Genomic DNA, 22,985 nt, shown 5'->3' on the forward strand with positions numbered 1-22,985 from the left:
GTGATGTAGTTGCAGTGGGCTTTGGCATTTAGATCATTAGATATGAAAACTCCAAGTTTTGATATCTGACATTGTAAACCATTCAGAGAATGCTGGAAAGCACTGTGGAGCGGTATATAAGTCTGAGTGCTATTGTTAGCATGTCTCACCAAATAATACTATTTTGGCGATGTATAGGTATATGTATTTCTGTGAGATCCCTTATATGTATTGGTCAAGGTAATGCTGCATTGTTGCAAGAATTGCATCTGCTGAAGAATAGAATAGAATAGAATAGAATAGAATAGAATAGAATAGAATAGAATTTTTATTGGCCAAGCGTGATTGGACACACAAGGAATTTGTCTTGGTGCATATGCTCTCAGTGTACATAAAAGAAAAGATACGTTCATCAAGGTACAACATTTACAACACAATTGATGGTCAATATATCAATATAAATCATAAGGATTGCCAGCAACAAGTTATAGTCATACAGTCATAAATGGAAAGAGATTGGTGATGGGAACTATGAAGATTAATAGTAGTGCAGATTCAGTAAATAGTCTGACAGTGTTGAGGGAATTATTTGTTTAGCAGAGTGATGGCCTTCGGGGAAAAACTGTTCTTGTGTCTAGTTGTTCTGGTGTGCAGTGCTCTATAGCGTCGTTTTGAGGGTAGGAGTTGAAACAGTTTATGTCCAGGATGCGAGGGGTCTGTAAATATTTTCACGGCCCTCTTCTTGATTCGTGCAGTATACAGGTCCTCAATGGAAGGCAGGTTGGTAGCAATTATTTTTTCTGCAGTTCTAATTATCCTCTGAAGTCTGTGTCTTTCTTGTTGGGTTGCAGAACCAAACCAGACAGTTATAGAGGTGCAAATGACAGACTCAATAATTCCTCTGTAGAACTGGATCAGCAGCTCCTTGGGCAGTTTGAGCTTACTGAGTTGGCGCAGAAAGAACATTCTTTGTTGTCCTTTTTTAATGATATTTTTGATGTTAGCTGTCCATTTTAGATCTTGCGATATGATAGAACCTAGAAATTTGAAGGTTTCTACTGTTGATACTGTGTTGTCTAGTATTGTGAGAGGTGGAAGTATGGAAGGGTTTCTCCTAAAGTCTACCACCATTTCTACGGTTTTGAGTGTGTTCAGTTCCAGATTGTTTTGGTTGCACCACAAGGCTAGTCGTTCGACCTCTCATCTATATGCGGATTCGTCATTGTCTCAAATGAGACCAATCACTGTTGTGTCATCTGCAAACTTCAGTAGCTTAACAGATGGATCATTGGAGATGCAGTCATTGGTATACAGAGAGAAGTGGGGAGAGCATACAGCCTTGGAGGGCCCCTGTGCTAATTGTACAGGTATTTGATGTGATCTTGCTTAGCTTCACCTGCTGCTTCCTGTTTGTTAGGAAGCTTGTGATCCACTTACAAGTCTGTTCCGGTACCTGTAACTGGTTTAGCTTAGTTAGAAGAATGTCTGGAATGATGGTATTGAATGCTGAACTAAAGTCTACAAAAAGGACCCTTGCATAGGTCTTTGGAGACTCAAGTTGCTGTAGGATGTAGTGCAGAGCCATATTAACAGCATCATCTGTTGATTTGTTTGCTCGGTATGCAAATTGCAAGGGGGTCTAACAGCGGATCTGTGATGGTTTTCAAGTAGGAAAGCACTAGCCTTTCAAAGGTTTTCATGACTACAGATGTTAGAGCAACTGGTCTGTAGTGGAGTGCTGTAGTGGAGTGTCCAATTCTCATAAACAGGTAAAATGATGACAAAGTACAATATTGAACAAGAGATGTGTACTCAGGTTGCTACTTCAGAAAAACCTCTGATTGAAGATACTATCATTTCTACTACTATTCTTCAGGAGATGCTACTGCTGGCTTTTGGGAACCGGAATTTGGGTCCTGTTTTCAAGTTTAATGACAAACGCATTCATTTTCTTTTCTTCCAGGTCTGGTGCTTAAAAGTTTATGAACTGTTTTGTATGGCCAATATTTCTGCATAAAACTATCCTAAAATGGAAACTCTTCTCTACACAAATGCTGAAACTAGACAAAGGGAACCATTTATTTATTGAGGAAGACGATCCAAAGCTGTGTATGGCCAAAGCAGAGTGTATGACCCTCAAACGGATCTTAAAGGACTCCATTCAACTGAACAGCCCAACAGTAGCGCCGCAAATCCACATCGGTATCACCATAGTTTAGGAATGCTAACTTAATCTCATCCAGACCCCACGCTGCCGCGTTTAAAGCGCCTTTTAAACCCTTGCCTTTTTAAGGCAAATGACTGTCCTGTCGCCAGCTTCCATGTCGGGCGCTCGGTGGTCTGGGACTACTCGGGCTGCCGCGGGGGGGGGGGGGGGGGGCGGAGCTGCGCCGCGCCAGAGGAGCCTTCGCCACCGCCTCCTCCCGCCCACAGCCATGGCCGACGTGGAGGACGGAGACGAGCCCGGCATTTCTACTTCTCACTCGGGTTCTTCTGGCGCCAAAGCTGGCGGCGCCGACAAAATGTTCTCGCTGAAGAAGTGGAACGCCGTGGCCATGTGGAGCTGGGACGTCGAGTGCGACACCTGCGCCATCTGCCGGGTGCAGGTCATGGGTAAGCGGAGTGGCGGCAGGCAGGCTCGGTCGGAAAGGAAGGCCTCGTCTCCGCTACCTCCCCGTCCCGTTCTTTCTCCTGGGACGGGACTGGGCCGCGCCGGGCCAAGACCTTCCCCCTTCTCCTCCTCCACCTCCCCTGGTAGTGTTCCGCGGTTTTGGAGTCGACGGAAGAGCGGCCTTTCTCGGATGCCCAGTGGCATTAACGAAGGAGGTCTTCGGCCGCCCCTAGGCGCTGTAGACCCGCAGCCTTAAGTTCAAAGGGGTCGGTGGGGGAATCTCTCTTTCCCGGATTGTTTTCTTTAGGAGCGCTTCTTTTTGCTGTACTCCCTCGTCGTTTCCCCGTTCTCCTCGATTTAGTGCAATTGGGAGAAAGGCTACGTTTGGGCGACCTTGTTAAGCCTTCTTAAATCATTTTGTGGGTTGTATAAAATTAGATATTTTGGGGTGGGGAGTCTTTATTTCCTATCCAACCTAGCAGAAGATTCCTGCGTTCAAGGGGTAGCTGAGAAACAATGTAAGTCAATGATGCCAATTTCCACCCCTTTTTAAAGATACGTTTCACTATTGAGGTATCCTTCATACAGGTACTGTATTTAGCTGGATGTTTAGTAAGCCCCTGATAGAGGCATTTTCAGGAAGCCCACAGTTCACATAATTAATTCATGTAACAAAACATGAATTTTAGAGGTGTTCTATTGCATATATAATTTGCAGTAAATCTGCATACAAAATGAACAAGCAAGTTGTGATTAAGGTGGTGTGTAAAAATAATGAGGATAGGCATCAAATATATTTTTTAACACACAGCAGCTGAACTTGTAGAATTCATAGCTGCAGTGCTCAATTCATGTAGAGTAGACCAAACTAGATCTGACTTGCTGCATGTATTCATGTATTCCTCATGTGGATATGTAAACTTTTTCTATTCCCATAAACGTATAAGAAGATGGTAGTAATATGATTTGAGCACGTTTGCATCACACCTAAAACTATGCTGTGGGGATCCAATTTGTATGATTAGTTTATGGCTCAAAAATTGATTAATTCAGTAAATTGCAAGTCAATTAAATATTGTTTTTTTTAAATTTACATTTATATCCCGCCCTTCTTCGAAGACTCAGGGCGGCTTACAGTGTGTAAGGCAATAGTCTCATTCTATTTGTATATTTACAAAGTCAACTTATTGCCCCCCAACAATCTGGGTCCTCATTTTACCTACCTTATAAAGGATGGAAGGCTGAGTCAACCTTGGACCTGGTGGGGCTTGAACCTGCAGTAATTGCAGGCAGCTGGTTTTTGTTAGGGGTGTTGTGTTGTTTATGTGTACTGAGTAATTCAAGCAGCTAGGTCTTTGGTCAGAGCAGTGATTCCCAAACTGTGAGCCGCGGCTCCCCAGGGAGCCGCGCTATCGTCATGGGGGCGCCGCGGAATATCTGCGCCCGCTGGGTCCGGCGCTGATGCGCCATTTCTGGGGCGTCTGGTGCGCATGCGCAGTTGCAGGTCGGATTTCCGGGGAGCCGCGGGCGCGTCTGGTGCGCATGCGCAGTTGCAGGTCGGATTTCCGGGGGAGCCGCGGGCGAAAAAGATTGGGAACCTCTGGGTCAGAGTACAATGTGAGAGGTAGTTACTTGTTTTCACTAACATGCAGATCTTTCAGTAATGTCAAAAATATTCAAATTATATACCTGATTGATACTTCAGTTTCATTGTACCCGATGACTATCATTAAGTGTTGTACCTTAGAATTCTTGATGAGTTTTTCTTTTATGTACACTGAGAGCATATGCACCAAGACATATTCTATTCTATTCTATGCTACGCTATGCCATGCTATGCTATGCTATGCTATTCTATTCTATTCTATTCTATTCTATTCTATTCTATTCTATTCTATGAGAAAAGCTGTGTTAATCTATAGTAATCCTTTTCCAAGTCTTATTAAAAACCATACTCTTTTGTATACTGGAAGTGACTGCAGCTCACAAAATGTATACCTTTTAATAAAATTTAGAGAAGGCTTATCAGGTTGCTTGGATCATACAAATCAATACTCCAGTGTCAAAAGTCACATTTTGTGTCTTTAGGATGAATTTAGGTAATCCAAAATGTATGGTTTCCTTGCATAATTAATCTTGTTACGTATTTGTGCACACCACAGGTGTATTTATTGCTCCAATATATTTAATACATAGCACTTTGGGAAGTAATACCAAGTATCACTTTGTATATACCAAGAATTTGTATAAAATTAAGTATTTTTAGGCACATAGTCTATTTACCTTTATTTTTACTTACAGGATTATAACGAAAGGAAGGCCACATACTTTTGTTAGCTTTAATAAGACTTTTATATTATCTTATAAGTGCCCTAACTTGATCATTCATAAATCTTTAGTAACACAGCACATCCTATTAAAAAGAAAATTATGCTAGGTCATTTTTGAGGCATAAAAGGCATGCAGCTTATCAAATACCCATTTTTTGTACAAATTATACTAGTTTTAATATACTAAATTATAATTTACTAGTTATATAATTTATATACTAGTTTATATATAATCACACTAGTTTTTAAAAGCTATCTGCAATTTACCATAGCTGAAAGAAGTAAGATTCATAACATAGATGAATCTGAATGAATAGAAGGGCATGTTTTAGAGTGAATTAGGTTACTTCATAATATGGTCTGCATACTCCGTAAATGTTACTAATGTTGCATATAAAACATAACAGTCTTGCTGTTATTTACATCTAGATGCCTGTCTTAGATGTCAAGCTGAAAACAAACAAGAAGATTGCGTTGGTATGTTTTGGGGTACTTTCTGTTGTTATTCACTAAAAGGCTTTATCTTAGTGGGAAGGGGTTTAAAACTTCAACTAAATATATCTTATTTAGTAAAGTGTCTCTTGAATATACTGTGTAAAACACTTAGAATTATTAGGTTAATCTATATCATTATGAAGCTAGTTGTATTAGTATTTAATTAGAAAAGTAACAGTTGCTACTTCTTTCCCTATATCTCTGTTTGGTTTTTAAAGTGTTTTGCTGAAACAGTTAGGTATCATTTTAAATTAAAGAGAATCATTTGACTTCATAACATTTTCTATATCTGAAGGAAGTTTCAGAATTTGGAGAGGATGTTTATATAGAAAGATAACTTCAGGATCATTTATGTGAATCATAGTTGGAACATTTAAAAAAACCGAAACAGCCAAATTTAAGTTAAAATAGCTGTTAGGTTCTTACATACACTTAATGTTTCCCCACTGATACTGATTCCTTGTCACTGCTTGATTTGTTGATTTATGGTAGGATGCTTAAAAGACACTCATTGTAGATTTGGAGAAGTTTGAAAACAAGTCTAAAGTGTTCCTACAATAGATATCTAATAGATCTGATAAAGAATCCACAGGTAAAGATTTAGTATTGCATGCTGTAAAAAAGTTGTAAAAAAGAAAATAATATGTGAGGAAGACCAGAAGATGCATGGTGCTCTTGCCCTTTCTCCCACACTTCCTGTGTTAATGGAGAAATTATTTACTAATGCTACAATCTTACCGAGAAGTGGAAACCCTAATTGTGACTGTAACTGTTGTCCATACATATTTTTCTAATAACTGAAGCATCAGGTTTTGATGCTCCCATTTTATCCTTTCCAAATGATACCTGACACCTTTGCTATTAAGAAGAAAAATCATGATTTAAAATAAAATCTAGAGTTACTAATCAAGATGTGTTTGAACAATGAAGGACTTATTTAACTAGTTAGAATTTAAACAAACCATTGATACTTTATAAGAAGCCATGAATCTGAAAAGAAAAGAAAAGAATGGAATCATGGTTTATTCTTTGTTCTAATCATAGAAAAAGGAGCAAAAAAGGTGAATGCTAAAGTCCATGAAGACTTAGGGGCACTATGTGTGCAGTTCATAATAACTGCTGAAATATAATATAAATATAATATACACTGCTCAAAAAAATAAAGGGAACACAAAAATATTGTAACACATCCTAGATCTGAAGGAATGAAATATTCTTATTAAATACAATACATTGTGTTGTTTAGGTGTTCGCTTTATTTTTTTGAGCAGTATATAAATATAATAAATATATAATATATAATATAAATATAAGCTGGCAGGAATAGCTAATACTCTAGAAGATAGGCTTAAGATCCAGGTGAATCTTGACAGACTTGATCACTGGGCCCTATCTAATAAAATGAAATTCAATGTAGAGAAAAGTAAAGTCTTACACTTAGCTAAGAAAAACCAAAAGCACACTTATAAACTGGGGGAAACCAGGCTTAATAGCAGTGACTATGAGAGGGATCTTGGAGTCTTAGTGAACAATCAGCTAAATATGAGCCAGCAGGTGTGCAGCGGCAGTTAAAAAAGCCAACGCAATCCTAAATTGCATTAACAGAGGGATACAATCAAGATCAAGTGAGGTACTAATACCACTCTATAAAGCCCCTAGTAAGACCACATCTAGAGTACTGCATCCAGTTTTGATCACCACACTATAAAAGAAATGTTGAGACTCTAGAAAAAGTTCAGAGGAGAGCAACCAGGATGATTAGGGGACTGGAGACTAAAACATATGAAGAACAGTTACATGAACTGGGCATGGCTAGTCTAGTGAAGAGAAGGACCAGGGGAGACATGATAACAGTGATCCAATATCTGCCACAGAGAGAAGAGGGTCAAGCTGTTTTCCAAAGCATCTGAAGGCCAGACAAGGAATAATGGATGGAAACTGACAAAGGAGAATTTCAACCTAGAAATAAGGAGGAACTTTCTGGCAGTGAAAACAAGCAACCAATGGAACAGCTTGCCTTTGGAAGTTTGGGAGCTTCATCACTTGAGACTTTCAAAAAAAGATTAGACTACCATTTGTCAGAAATGGTATAGGGTCTCCTGCTTGAGCGGGGGGCTGGACTAGATGACCTATAAGGTCCCTTCCAACTCTGTTAATCTGATCAGATTAATATTGTACTTAACTATAGGATATGCAGGAATATGAAAAGTTCTGCTTGACAGCTCTATTCTTAAAAATGCACACACTATTTTTAAAGAAATTTAGGAATGTATAATGTTAACTGCAGGGTTTACACTTTGAATTACATATTGTCATAAATGATTTCTGCAGTCTCAAGTTGCTTTTCTTTTTCTTTTAGTGGTCTGGGGAGAGTGTAATCATTCGTTCCACAATTGCTGCATGTCACTGTGGGTGAAACAGAACAACCGTTGTCCCCTCTGCCAGCAGGACTGGGTAGTCCAAAGAATAGGCAAATAACACGGTTTTCAGCTATTGCACCAAAATTGTTTGAAATGATATACAACTAGTGGTATACTTTGTCTATGAAGGAAGTCATAGTATGGCGAATTCCATCATATTTATTTATGTCTACACAGGGACTTGGATTTGAATTTTTTGTATAAGTTCACTGGTTTTTTGGTCTTTAAAAATCTTCCATCAGGAACTTAGCTGCAGTATTAAAGAATATATGTAAATATTTAATATGAACACTTCATTTATTTGGGAATTATTTAGGGCTTATAGGTTTATGGTTATTAATATGAGCAATTTCATCTTGAAATGTTGCTATTTTTTCAAAATGAAGTTATTAGTTAATAAATAATTGAGGTGCATTTTTTATTTATTTTATCATTATTTAGGTATTGATCAATGCTTGTTATTATAGTGCTTTAAGTTTAAATTGAATTGACTGCCTTTTCAAAATATGTACTTTCTTCACGCACCATTAAACCTTTTATCCTTGTGAAATGTGTAAGTTGTTTGTCCATATAAGATAATGTATTTAAAATATTAATAGTTCATATTAAAAAGTTTGAACTTGAAAACATAAACTAGGAACTAGGAAATTATATATTTATCTGTTTCATTTAATGTCGGGGTTGTTTCTCTGGTAGCGGTAGACAGAATTTGCCAAAAGACAACATGCTTGGATTGAAGCATCTAGGGCTAGGCTGTACATTTGAAAATGATAGTTTTGAAGTAGTTGGGGTTTATGTACTTAACATATCTGTATCTTTTTCTTCAGCTAAAATGCTTTCAGAGCACCTATGAGATCAATAAAAAAATATAGTTATTGCTTTCAGACAAATCTCATCTCCATACATAACAGAAGAGAAAGGAATACAAGATAACTCACATACAAGTTCTTAATACAAGTTCTTAATATTTGGGTTTTATGATTAATTGAAATGCTTCAGACATTTTATACTTATTTAATCCTGTTTGGAAAGTAGGCATGATGTGGAATTGCTTTCATGGTTCAAAATCTCATTAACCTCAAATGTGATTAAGCTAAAATTAAAGATAAGGTTACATTAAAATACAATTTACTTTGTGTCTCAAAGTAAGATGTGAGACTCCAGTCTTCTTGCATCAGAAGTAATGCTCATACTTGACCATTGATAACCCCAACATTTTGCTCCTTTTCTACAACAGGCCTTCATAAAAGCTGCTACTCTTTTCTGAACATGTTGAGGGATAAATGCTTCCTACTGCTGCATGTCTATTATGTATGTACCATTAGTATGTACCATAGAACATATTTCCCAAGCAAAAACAATTTGATGATTGAAACTTGTACATATTGTAATTTGGGGTTGATGCAAAATTAACCTGGCTAGAAAATACTAGTTTGCTTGTGAAAACGTATACCCAGTCTGCCTGCACTCCTGTGTTAAAAATGTGTTAAAAATCGAAAATATAAGGGTTCCTTAATTGTAGAATCATCATCTTTAAAAAGTATTTAATCTTGACTGGATCTTTGTGGACACATCTTCACAGGGAATTGTAAATTATGGACAAATTAAATGGATCCTGAAAGTTCTGTGTCAGAGCTATGAACATTAGAATGTTAACTGCCGGGAATTGAAAACCTTTGGATAGAATTCTTACTGCCTTTCTATTGCTTCAGGTTGGTTACTACAAACTGTAATTTAATAATTAAAAATAAAACTTATGCACATTTTTTTAACATTTGGAAGGAACCATTTAAGCCATCAAGGTCAGCTCTCCACTCAGTGCAGGAATCCAAATTAAAGCATCCTATGTAGCTTCAACATGCCCAATAAAGGGGAGCTTATCATTTCTGAGGAATTGATCTTACTGTTACATTTTTCTAACATTCAATTGAAATCTAGTAACTTAAATCCATTATTTCATGCCTGGCCCTTTGGAATGAAACAGAGATGTCACTTCTTTGAGGCATGCAAGGTCAAGAAAAGCAGAGGTTTCAGGAATGTTTTATTGTTAAGACACCGACTTATACAAAATGATAATAATTCCATTTGGTTAATAGGCCAAATAAGCGGGAGGGGGGAATTGTAGGTCCAGGGTAGCATGATCTTTCCATTATAGCAAAATAATCTTTTTGCTATAATCCATTATCAGCAAATCATCATTTTTCATACTCTATATTGATAGATTGTAAGTCTTTAGCATATAGTTGAAAGTCCATAAATATCTTTAAAAATTATCACTTTTCCAGAAATAGCAACCATGAATATTAAGTTAAAATGTTATTTCAGTAAGACAAACCTATACAATGTTTGTAAATGATTCCTCTTATCAATTTAATATTGCAGCAAATGGGAAACGATGAGTTGTTTTTAAATTATTGAATTATTCTAAAGTGCCTGAAAAAAATGAACACTTTTAAAGGCTAAATTAAGCTCATGTTAAGCTCACAAAAAGATATTTTATGACTACTATCAGTTTATCATGGGACATTCCAAATCTTTGTTCCAAGTTCTTGTAAATAATTGAGATCCTTCTTTGAATGGTTTTTAATAGACTGGGTTTTTGGTTCTTAAACCAAGATTTTTTGCACTGTTATTCTCAGCTAATTAACTTGACAAGATAGAATTGTATTTATATTAATAGCTATCCCACTCATTTTTTTTAACTACCTGTAAATTATATGTTTTTTTATTTCTATATTATGATCTTAGTCCAGACTACACACATTCAATCCTTATGTAAAAGAAAAAAGCCTAGAAATTAAATTTCTATTCAAATAAAGTTATGGAGTGAAGTACATTATATAGTAGTGACTTTCAACACTTAACTAGTCATTAATATATAGATAGTCCTCAACTTATGATCACATATTGGACCAGAATTTCCATCGCAAAGCAAGGCAGTTGTAATGTGAGTCACACTCAATTTTATGAGCCTTTTGCCATGTTAAACAAATCACTGCAGTGAACTGTGGTTTTTAAAGTATCCAGTTTTCCCCCATTGATTTTCTTTGTTGGACATCAGTTATAAAGGGTGATAACATGAACCTGGAATACTGCAACCATCATAAATGCATGCCAGTGTATGAATTTTGATCATGTGACTATCAGAATGCTGTGACACTTGTAAGCATGAGGACCAATTGTAAGTCACTTTTTTCAGTACCATTGTAACTTTGAATGTTCACTAAAAAAATGTTGTAAGTCACGGACTACCTGTATGGAGATGGCAAATTATAGCAGAAAATTTAACTATTATATGTAAAACATGTTTCTATGAGCTAATAGATAACATTTAAAAGATGTTTTTGACCCTCTTGTAAGCCAGAGATGCTGGGTAAGTGAATAGCCTTAGAAACTGAGTAAGTAATCAGTTAAAGAAATAAGTCATTTGTGCATCCTTAGAATTCAACTATTATTGGAATGATATTGTAATAAGAGTAGTATAAAAAGATGAATAGCATTTCTGTTTGGACAGACAGATGAATTTTTTCTGAAAACACACCCCTGCTGTTGTCAGAACTTCAAAATATGCCAAAGAAAGTACTTACTTTCTGAGTCTCCAAAAACTAAAGATGAGGCTAGAGCCCAAATCCGATAATGGATTATTTTCATGTCATCTTGTCATTCCAGATTCTGAATCCATTATTTTGTCTCTTTAGTTTTAGTAAATTTTGGTGGCTCTAAATAAACTATGAGAGAAGCCTTTCTCACCATAGTAAGACACTATGATTTGAAAGTTTGGGAAGAGTTGAGCAAAGAAAGCACAGTTGTGCTTCCTTAAATATTGAACAGAGGGAGATACAACTGGTCTGGTTCTTGTAACATCCCACAAAGCAGGTAAGTCCTTAACTTACAACCATTCGTTTTGTGATGAGTAACAACAGCACTGAAAAAGTCACTTGATTTTTCACACTTACAAGCATTACAGCATCCCCATGGTCATGTGATCAAAATTCAGATGCTTGGCAACTGGCTGATGACAGTTTCAGGGTGTCATGTGATCACTTTTTGCAACCTTCTGACAAGCAAAGCCAATGGGGAAGCCAGATTCACTTAACCATGTTCTAACAATAATTGCAGTGATTCACTTAACACCTGTGGCAAGAAATGTAATAAAATGGAGCAAAATTTAGCTATATTAGCAATGGAAATTTTGAACTCAGTTGTGATCAAAAGTCGATTACTATACACCTCTCTAATATAGGAGCCACTGATAATACTGAATATAATTTTGGGGCCAACCGTGTACCTAATTATCATGCCATCCAACCCATACTTAATTAGCCTGCTAATTAATGTGACATGGAGCATTTTTTAAAATATTTTGTTTCAATCAAGGTATATTATATCTTTAAGATTCTCACAACCTAGCAAGGAATTACCCAATCAAAAAATGAACTTAGATTATGCTGGCAAGATTTGATCTTGATAAATCCACATTGACTTCTAGTAATCGTTGCATTGTTTTAAAAGAAGTTGATGGATCTCTTTATCCACTCTTGGATCTTCCCCGGTATCAATGTCAGGTTGACCGTTACTTTTCCTTCTTTGAAGATAGGAGCTATATATGTTCTCATAAAGGTAAGATAGCCCTAAATTTAACATGCCTGCAAAAGGAAATACAGGGGGGGGAAATCAGGTTTTTTTCAATCTAGTTGTAGATGCTAGTTGTAGCTGAAATTACCCTTGGAAATTTACTGTTCCCCAAGAAAGTGTATGACTACCTTTTATGTATGCATGTACAGGTAGTCTATGAGTAATAAAACATGCAGATTATGATTGAAAATGGTGACAGCTGTTAAAGGAGACAGCCTCACATAACAGCCCACATCCTTGCTCTTTCTGATGTGGCCATTAAATGAACGTGCAGTTTGTTGAGCGGTGCATGGGGTGGCTTGGTTGGGGAAGCCCCCGGGAGGCGTAGTGCAAGCCTAGGATTGTCTTCCCTGGACCCCCCAAGACCACCTCCAGATCACAAGTCACCTTGTGCTGCACTTCCCACTCCTTGGATCATTGCAAGCCTTTCCCTCCCACAACGGTCCCCACAGGATTTTTCACTTTCCACCAGGTCCCCATGTACCTTAGACCTTATTCCCATCACACCAAGGCTCCACACCTTCCTCCTTACCTTTTGAAGATTCCAGTACTCATGTTAGGCAATGAGGGCAATCCACCAAACCTGGGCCATGTGGTTGCCTCCTGGAAGCAGCCATCATTTTCAGCACCTCCCAATTCCTAAGGCAGCAAAATGGAATGGTTCAACTCTGGGCTGTGTAGCAGCCTACCAGGACCAGACACCATTTTGAGTGCCCCATGTAGATGGGCCAAAATGTGGCCGCTTTTGGGTCACTGCCACGTGGGCAAGGAAAATTGTGTTTTGCTTTCTTAAGAAAGCTGCTGCAGCGCTGGGCAGACCACATTAAGGCAGTAAACTGGAATGGTTTGTTCTGGCTGGCTGGCTGGCTGACCCAAGGTCCCCCAGCTGGCTTCATGTCTTAAGGCGAGACTAGCACTCCTGCTCTTATGTGTAGAAGAGAGTGGGGTTTACTCTCACTTTATATACTAGTGGCTTGTTATTGTTGAACAGAGTGGTCTTGATGATTCCCTTTACAGAATAACAGAATTGGATGGGACCCTGGAGGTCTTCTAGTCCAGGATACCCAATCCCTGGCCACAGCCCACAGCCCACAGGAATAGGGCCATTCCTATTTGGAACTGAGCCATGTGAGTGGCTGGGCAGCGCACGTGCGCACACAGCTTAACATTCACAAGCGGTGGGCAGATGGGCATTCACAAGTGCGCCGGCCTGCCACTCGCACAGGACAGGCTGTGTGTGTACAATGTGCACTGGCCTGCCACTCAGCCCAGTTTCCCCCCCGCCACCAGCCAGGCTACCAAGCCACAAAGGTTGGAGACTGCTGTTCTAGTCCAACTCACTGCTCAAGCAGGAGATCCTGTACTATTTCAGTCAAGTGGCTCTCCAGTCTCTTCTTAAAAGCCTCTAGTGATGGAGCATCCACAACTTCTGAAGGCAAGCCCTTCCACTGGTTACTTGTTCTCACTATTAAGAAATTTCTTCCTAGTTCTAGGCAGCTTCTGTCCTTAATTAGTTTCCATCCATTGTTTCTTGTCTTGCCTTCTGTTGCTTTGGAAAATAGGTTGACCCCTCTTCTTTATAGTAACCCTCCCAATATTGGAATATTGCTATCATGGCATCCATAACCATTTTTTTTTTTACTTAGACAAGACAAACCCAATTCCTGCAATCGTTCTTTATCTGTTTTAGTCTCCAGCCCCCTAATCATCTTTGTTGTTCTTTTCTGTACTCTTTCCGGAATCTCTACATCTTTTTTATAAAACGGTGACCAAATACAGTGATACTAAAACTTCATGTGATCTTGATTCTATTCCTATGTTAATGCAACCAAGGATTGCATTGATTTTTTTGGCTGCTGCTGTATACTGCTGGCTCATATTTAAGTACCGTATATACTCGAGTATAAGCCGACCCGAATATAAGCCGAGGTACCTAATTTTATCACAAAAAACTGGGAAAAACTATTGACTCGAGTATAAGCCTAGGGTGGGAAATGAGGCAGCTACTGGTCAATGTAAAAAATAAAGATAGAGCCAAGTAAAATAACATGAATATTTATTTGAACGAAAAACAATAAAAGTGCAAAAGGGGGAAGGAGGATTCCCAGCTCTAAACAAAGGGAAATCCCGGAATGCCAGCGCGAAAGGCGGTGCTCGCGTTCCTCCTCCCTTGCTCAAAAGCCCTAACATGATATTGGAATTGGATGCCATTATATACCTGCTGAGGGGATAATTTGAATAACTTGAAAGATATAAAAGCTCTAAACATATTTGTTTAAAAATCTAAAATCTATACTTAAAATAAATGAATATAAAGTAATAAAGTTCTTTAAAGTTGTAATTCACTTTGCTGCTGAAAAAGAAAAGAAGCTTAACACCTTAAATGGTATTTATTAACTGAAATATCATCAAATCAAATATATAATGAGGTATATTATAATGACCTTTGTTTTCAGAAAGAAGCATGATGGAAGTTTTTCAATAAAGGGGGAAATATAGAAAAAACTTAGTGTCATGCTCATATATCATCTTTACAGATGTTGTTAACACTATACTATGGCAGCATATGATGGTACAATGTTTCAATCAATTTCAGGATGAAAAACTCATCAATGAGGAGGAGGAGTATAATTTATTAACCTTGTATGATATCAGTTTCTCAAGGACTCTAGAAGGACCCGAGGAAGAAATCTCTGCCCCTCCCACTTTCCTTTCCAACCCAGCCTTCCAAGGGGACCCGAGAGGAAGAAATCTCTGCCCCTCCCACTTTCCTTTCCAACCCAGCCTTCCAAGGGGACCTTTGAGGAGAAATCTCTGCCCCTCCCACTTTCCCTTTCCAAGGCAGCCTTCCAAGAGGACCTCTCGAAAAGAGCGAAAGCTTTCTCCTGGCCGTTTACCACCATCACACCCTCCACGCCGCCATCCTAGGCTGGGTTAGAAACAAGGAGGAAGTTCAAGGACCACATCGATGGCACGAGCTCAGATTGCCGGCTGGGGATGATGGGCGCTGCAGTGCGATCTCGGGAGAGACTAGGGGGGAAGAAAGAATGACTGTTTCCCCACACCCTAGGATTGGGGAAAACATTGACCCCCCCCTTAGTTGCGGGAGAAGGGTTGCGCTTCAAAGCGGTCGCCTCCATCCATCAATCCATCCTTCCTTCCTTCCTTCCATCCATCCATCCATCCTTTTTTTTTTTTCCCAGCGAGCGGTGCGTGTGTGTGACATGCAAGCAAGACGTCTCACGGGGCGTGTGTGTGTGTGTTTGTGGTGGGGGTCTCGTCCCAGCCACCCACCCACTCGCTCCCTTTCCCTCTTCGGAGCGTGGGCTGGTCTTAGAAGCCGCGCTGTCCCGGCGGGGCCGTCGCCTCCTCCTCTTCCTCCACGCTCGCTCCTCTTGCACGCCCCTCAACCCCCCCATCCCCCACCCTCTCCGCGCGTGAAGGTCACCTCCTCCCTCTTCCAGGCGGCGGCGGCGGCTCCGAGCGGAGCGCCACAGCCGGCAGCTCCGCTTCCCTCCCACCTTCCTCCTTGCTAAAGGGCCAAAGTCGGCGGTGCCCGAAGCCGTTCGCTCGCTCGCTCGCTCGCTCCCAGCGCAGGAGATCGGAGGACGGAGGCCAGGGCGAACGGGAACCATCCCGCTTTCCCGGGACCGGCTTGTAGCCGCCCCTCACCCGGCTTTCTCTCTCTCTCTCCAAAGACGGCCAAGCGCCTCCGCGCAGCGCCGTCAAAAGCAGTTCGGCCAGGCGAAAGAAAGAAAGAGAGAGAGAGAGAATGAAAGAATGAAAGAAGGGGAGGAACGGCCCCTCCTTTCTCTCTCTCTCTCTCTTCCAGCGCCGCCGAAGAGAAGGAAGGGGACTAGGGCACACAGGCGCGCACACACACGCACACACACAAAAAGGCCTTTCCTGCCCGCTCGCAAGATGCTCTTGGCAGGCTCGGAAGAGAAAGAGAATGGAGTAGGGAGTGGGTGGCTGGGGGCGCAATAAGCACGCGAGGCTATTTTTGGTTCTGCGAAAAGGAGGCGTGGGTAATTGTGCGTGAGGGGGTGTGCGTGTGTGTGTTCACATAGGAATAAGTACGCGTGCGCGCGCACTAACGAGAGCTAGCTGCCTGCGGTAGAAAGGACTCGCTGAAAGAGGAAGGGGCTGGACTGGGACCGGCTTGGCTCGGGTCCGCGCGGCGAACTGCTCAGCCTTGGGCAAATCCCGCCGGACGATCTCGCCGCCTCTTTGGCGTCTCCTGTGCGGGGTTCCCGAAGTACATCGAGACGTAGACTCGAGTATAAGCCGAGGGGGCGCTTTTCAGCACAAAAAACGTGCTGAAAAACTCGGCTTATACTCGAGTATATACGGTAATTGTCCACTAGGTCTCCATGAACCCTCTCAGAGTTACTGCTATAGAGCCAGGTTTTACCTAATATGTACCTGTACATTTGGTTTTTCTTGCTCAAGTGTAACGTATTATTTTTCTCTGCATTGAACTTTATTTTGTTAGATATGGCCCTATGTTCAAGTCTGTTGAGACCCATCTGGATCTTGAGCCTATCTTCTGGGGTATTGGCTATTTCTGCCAGTTTAGTATCATCTGCAAATCTGATGAGTTCCCTTTCTATTCTTTCATCTAAATTATTTATGAAGAAATTGAAGAGTACTGCACCTGAAACAGAACCTTGGGATACCCCACTGCCAATTTCCTTCCATGTAGATGTAGTTCCATTGAGGACTTCACATTGAGTGCAATTTGTCAGCCAATTACAAATGCATCTGGTGGTGATGCTGTCTATCCCATATTTTTTTTAGCTTACCAAGAAATAGGTTGTGATGTACTTTGTCAAATGCTTTACTGAAATCCAAGTATACAATATCCGCTGCATTTCATTAGAATAGAATAGAATAGAATTTTTTACTGGCCAAGTGTGATTGTACACACAAGGAATTTGTCTTGGTGCATATGCTCTCAGTGTACATAAAAGAAAAGATACATTCATCAAGGTACAACATTTACAACACAAATGATGGTCAATATATCAATATAATTCATAAGGATTGCCAGCAACAAAGTTACAGTCATACAGTCATAAGTGGAAAGAGATTGGTGATGGGAACGATGAGAAGATTAATAGTAGTGCAGATTTAGTAAATAGTTTGACAGTGTTGAGGGAATTATTTGTTTAGCAGAGTGATGGCCTTCAGGGAAAAAACTGTTCTTGTGTCTAGTTGTTCTGGTGTGCAGTGCTCTATAGAGTCGTTTTGAGGGTAGGAGTTGAAACAGTTTATGTCCTGGATGTGAGGGATCTGTAAATATTTTCATGGCCCTCTTCTTGATTCGTGCAGTATACAGGTCCTCAATGGAAATTAGTTAGTTTTAAATTTACTTAGTTTAGTTAGTTTTAAATTTAGTTAGTTTTAAATTAGTCCACTAATTTACTCACTTTGTCAAAGAATGAAATAAGATTTGTTTGGCACAATCTGTTTTTGACAAACCTGTGTTGGCTTCTGACTTTGCTTGCTTCTAGATCTGTTGCTTGATTATCTTTTCCAGGATCTTCCCAGCTATTGATGTCAGACTGATTAGTCTGTAGTTTCCTGGATCTGTTTATTTTTTCTTTTTTTTTGAAAATGGGAACCACATCAGGTCTTTTCCAGTCCTCTGGTACAGGGGTCTCCAACCTTGGTCTCTTTAAGACTTGTGAACTTCAACTCCCAGAGTTCCTCATCCAGCTTTGCTGGCTGAGGGACTCTGGGAGTTGAAGCCCACAAGTCTTAAAGGGACCAAGGTTGGAGACCCCTGCTCTGGTACTCCAGGATCTTTGGTGCTCCAGAATCCACAATGCTCCAGGATTTTTGAAAGTTATGGTTCAAAGGTTCCAAGATCATTTTTATTGTTAGCTTGTTTGTCTGAAGACTAATAATATACGTGTGGTACTTTGGGGCTGATTGTTCCTTGATTGTTCCACAGCCCACCGAACTAACCTTGATTCTACTGCCTGATGGAGGCCGCCAGCTGCTGCTACAGCCTACTCTCATTCCTGAAGGGAAGGATGACGAAGGAGTAAGCCTAGCAGCCCTGAAAGTGCTGGCCTGAACTGGGAGTTAAAAGGGCAGGACTGGAGTTGAAAGAGCTGAAAGTGCTGGCAGGACTGGGCCTGACTGGGGGTGATTGTGGCTTGCTGACATTCCCTGTACTCAGTAGGAAGTAGGTAGGAATGAGGTGGGTGTGACCACTCTGTGGGTGGGTAGCCCATGGATTAGGAGGATGTGTAAGAGGGTGGGGCTGCTTTAATGGGCTGCTTAGGCACAAGACTATAAGGTGGTGGGGAGCATGGAGCATAGCTCCAACAATATTTCCTTTCATTGTTTATGGATGTCAGTCTGTACCAATAAAGCATCTTCTAACCACCATCATCAAGGTTTGGGGTCTTTTATTTTGGAACCTGATATTGGAATATTGTTTAGTTATTGATGGTTGGTCTAATGTTAATCTAGTTAATCTAGAAATATCTCCAATAACACATCCAAGCCCAGAAAGCACCAAGGATACCACACATATACTATTATCCTTCTTCCCTTTCCCTCCCCCACCCAAAAGAACAATAAAAATAGAATGGAGGTTATAGAAGAGAAAATATACCTATACAGTGGTGAAATTCAATTTTTTTTCCTACCGTTCCTGGGGCGTTGCTTGGTGGGGATGGCTTCATGGATGTGGCAGGGGAAGGGTACTGCAAAATCTCCATTCTCTCCCCGCTCCTGGGGGAAGGATACTGCTAAATCTCCATTCCCACCCCACTCTGGGGCCAGCCAGAGGTGGTATTTGCTGGTTCTCCAAACTACTCAAAATTTTCACTACCCGTTCTCCAGAATCTTGGATTTCACCCCTGCTATAATAGGAAGGAAAAGGAAAGGAATGAGCAAATTAGATTGAGATGAATGGATTGAAAGGAAAGGCTAGCTAGATAGGAAAATAATAAGGGAGGGTCGCTGTTACTTGTGCCTCCTGCCTATTTGTTTGTTTTCAACAATCTTCTGATTGTTAAGTGATATAGTACAAGTCTCTCCCATCAGCTGGCAGATAATTGGGAGAAAGATAAAAAAAAAATTTATTTTGTCACAACAGTATACACAAACAATTGTCATAAATAAAACAACATGTATTGAAGAAAATATATAAGTAAAAATATGCATCAATAATATTAATTTGATATAATGAAGGGAACAATAGGATAGGAACGGTAGGCACTATTGTGCTCTTATGCACGCTCCTTATAGTCCTCTTAGAAATGGGGTGAGGTCAATAGTAGACAGTTTTTGGTTGAAGATTTTGGGATTTTGAGTAGAGACTATGGAGTCAGGTAGTGAGTTCCAAGCATTTGGTAAATATGGCATAAGCAAACCAGGAATCTGATATTTCAGAAATAAATAAGATTTGTTTTTGCTAATCTCTTCAATAAATCTTTTGCCTTCTTTAGTGGAGTGACACAAATCTAAAATTATTTAGGAGTTAATATGGAAAACAAGATGTTAAATGGATATTTTTTTTTGACTCAAGTGCCAGCTTTTCCCAACTGTTATACAGTCTTAATATAAAGGCTTGATGCTAATTTTTTAAATAAGGCAACAACTAAATTGGTATTAAAATAACATATTTTTAATTAGCAATCTTATTAGAAACTGAAAAGAGCTTGTAAATCACTGCTTGTTTTTTAAGTTTATAATGTAAGCAATTTTTAATCTACTTTAGCAAATCATTAAGACTAAACAATTCCTAGCTTGAACTATATCTTTAAAATGGTATTATATTAATTGGTGGATTTTTTTTTATTTTGTAGGAGGACTTGTAATTTAATCTGATAGATGTGATCTCTGTTGCCAATGTACATTTAATTACTTATTTTTGGCTGCATGACATAGAGAAAGTTGGAAAAATAACATAATATTGAATAATTAATTCTAAAGTGACTTTATTGTCCTTTTTTCTCTTATAAATGGTATGACACAAATAATCAATTTTCTATTATAATTAGCTGACAAATTTATTGTATCAAAATACTGGAAAACTAAAATACGTTTATTTGAATCAATAATATTTAAAAGTGTCAGAAATAAGAGAAGTTAACAAATAAAAATAATAACAAATATAGAAAAATCCTTTAAGAACCAGTTACTCACATTTTATGACCATTTTAATTGTATTAACAAACAATTCTTACTAGATTATTTCCATCTATACAAAAATATTAACTTTGTGAAAAAATATTTTGAAAGATGATACATGTTACTCTGCCTTTTTTCTATTTAAAAATATTTGTTAACATATCTAGAAGATTAAGCATTTCTACATAGTGCTTTGCACAAAGCATGCTTTGGCATTGTATCTGAACTGAACTAGCTTTGAAGTGATGTTAAATAATTTTTAATTAATGATTGCTTTTCTAAATAGCAATTAGTATTTATTATTTCCAAATGAATATTATATTCCAGGAGTGATATGTCCACTGGCAACTGTTGTGAATATTTTGTATTCTTAAGTACACTTGCCTGAAATTGGAATTTTTTACTAGCATAATCTCAAAATGACTGGTAAATCCAAATGAGAACAAGAACATTTATCTTTGTATGGTGTTAATATGTACACTAAGCCCATTGGAAAACATTATGAGAGCCATTAAATCAAACAGTTTCTTATAATGAAGTGTGAGACATTTCTAAATATAGAGATTGCTACCAGCTCCCTTTGTAATCCCATTAGTTCAAGTGCTAAATTAAAAAAAAATGCTGCCAAGATTTGTTTTTAATGTCAGCTACCAGATTTGTTCTAAACTAATATGAGACATTTTTTCCCTGCCAGACTGTGAGAAATTGAGATTGTCTGGTTTGAACCGTATGGATCTATGATTTATAGAGTCTTTATGAAGATGTATTTACATATATTTTTCCTAAATTGATTTAAATTCCTGTAAAGGAATTGTAGATGACAGGAGCAAGCTTTTAGTGGACTATAAAGATGCAGCTTATAATATTAACATTTATTTGGATAAGTTCGTCATAAAATAGGTTTAGTGTAAACTGAATTGTGGTCACCAAAAATAATTATTCTTCCTTACCAAAATTGCTGTTTGAAAACTCTGAAGAGAGTTAGAATTCCTGAAAATCCTATGTGGCTTAAAGACATTTTTGCAGTTATAGGGGGCCTACTTTGCATAACTGTTTTTAGAGTATGCTATGATGCCATGTGTTTTGCCTGATTTAATGAAGACACTGATATCAGAACTGATTAAAAAAAGGGAGTATATAGAATGACCTAGCATTTCTAGACATAAATTGTAGACTCAGAACTGTGAAATGAACGCTAGATAGTGATGGAAGTAGTGAGGAGATTTTCCTGGGATGGCATCCCTTTAGCTATAGATAGCAAACCTAAAGCTCCTTACAGAGAAACCTCTTACTAGCCATTTTCCACAAATGGTACATACACCTCAAAGGTACTTAGTGAAAATCCTTCAGAGGTATTTAATACTGGAGTCGGCAATCTCCCTCCTATTCTCTGAAGCTTATACATATAACCAGGTGGTGGCACAAAAAAGCAAAACCCAGAGAAATACCGCAAGATTCCCCAGTGTTTTTACCTCAGCAAGCTCTGCTACTCCAATTGATTGCCAAGATGTGTGATATGGGGGGACTTGATAATCTGATTGCCAATACAGCATACTTGCAAGCCAGGAAGTCTGGAGATGTGGACGCCAAGGATATGCAAAAGCGGCGCAAGAGCATTAACCTACCTAAGGTTGAGGAATGTGTTCAAATTAAGAATTCTATTCGTCCGGAATATGAGAGCATTTGTGAGCAGCAACCCATTGGCAAGAAATTTTTCAAAGAGTACCTGGCGACTATGTCTGAATATCAGCCAGCCCAAGAATTCTTGGATGAAATTACTACTTGGGAGTTATCAGAAGACAGCATCAAGAATAGTCTTCTACAGGGCATGGTCAACATGTATCTGAAGAACGTTAGCAACACTTACTTGAAATTTCTTAGTACAGACTTATCTAACAAGTGCCAGTCAGCCTCCGCAAAAGATTTTGAGAACCTCCTGCAGTTGGCCAGGGTAGAGACAAAAAGCTTTCTTAAGGGAAAACCCTTTGAGGGCTTCCAAACCAGTCCATTCTATGAGAAATTCTTGCAGTGGAAAAGCTATGAGCGGCAATCTATAAATGATAAATTCTTTGAAGAGTTCCGAGTATTAGGCAAAGGAGGCTTTGGAGAGGTAAGGAGCAGTTACTTAGTCTACATGCTGTATATATAGATGAGCTTTGGTACTTAAATAAATTCATCAGACCATGGATCACTAGCTATGTTCTTGCATAAACAAGGTTTCTTGTTATATATCCCTGTTTTAGTCCTATTCACTGATTATTTTCTCTGCAGTAATATGTATTCAGGAGCAATATGTAGCTTTCCCTTTAATTGGCTCTGAGTTGCTTACATGAAATAATCTGTTATTTTTCATGAGATAGT

At 39.0% G+C, this 22,985-nt stretch overlaps 2 protein-coding genes across 8 annotated transcripts in view; both read left to right on the forward strand.

Annotated features, from left to right (window-relative positions):
* Window positions 1-2,372: 2,372 nt before the first annotated feature.
* Window positions 2,373-8,070, forward strand: RNF7 (ring finger protein 7). 2 transcript variants are annotated; one of them, XM_058188208.1, is made up of 3 exons: window positions 2,373-2,585; window positions 5,350-5,397; window positions 7,775-7,831. In XM_058188208.1, the coding sequence occupies exons 1-3, from the start codon at window positions 2,415-2,417 to the stop codon at window positions 7,829-7,831; spliced, it is 276 nt and encodes a 91-aa protein (XP_058044191.1). In that variant the 5' UTR covers window positions 2,373-2,414. The 2 variants fall into 2 exon arrangements, with proteins under 2 accessions (XP_058044191.1, XP_058044190.1); XM_058188207.1 differs by having other exon boundaries at window positions 2,386-2,592; window positions 7,775-8,070.
* Window positions 8,071-8,212: 142 nt separating this feature from the next.
* GRK7 (G protein-coupled receptor kinase 7) overlaps window positions 8,213-22,985 on the forward strand; it is a 45,926-nt gene continuing 31,153 nt past the window's right edge. For 2 of the 6 annotated variants that reach the window (XM_058188200.1, XM_058188201.1), the window contains exons 1-2: window positions 8,213-9,146; window positions 18,430-22,734. In XM_058188200.1, coding sequence (XP_058044183.1) covers window positions 22,132-22,734 — 603 coding nt within the window. In that variant the 5' untranslated portion in view covers window positions 8,213-9,146; window positions 18,430-22,131. The remainder of the gene's footprint in view (window positions 9,147-18,429; window positions 22,735-22,985) is intronic. The other 4 variants (XM_058188204.1, XM_058188205.1, XM_058188206.1 and 1 more) reach the window with 4 other exon arrangements.

The sequence above is a fragment of the Ahaetulla prasina genome, chromosome 6 (assembly GCF_028640845.1).
Source record: "Ahaetulla prasina isolate Xishuangbanna chromosome 6, ASM2864084v1, whole genome shotgun sequence".
NCBI classification, from domain to species: domain Eukaryota; kingdom Metazoa; phylum Chordata; class Lepidosauria; order Squamata; family Colubridae; genus Ahaetulla; species Ahaetulla prasina.

Bases quoted from the DNA above. Each gene is read 5' to 3' on its own strand.
- RNF7 (XM_058188207.1), top strand. From the start codon at position 2,415: ATGGCCGACGTGGAGGACGGAGACGAGCCCGGCATTTCTACTTCTCAC. The intron at 2,593-5,349 runs GTAAGCGGAGTG...ATTTACATCTAG, and splicing joins CTGCCGGGTGCAGGTCATGG to ATGCCTGTCTTAGATGTCAA. The intron at 5,398-7,774 runs GTATGTTTTGGG...TTTTTCTTTTAG, and splicing joins CAAACAAGAAGATTGCGTTG to TGGTCTGGGGAGAGTGTAAT.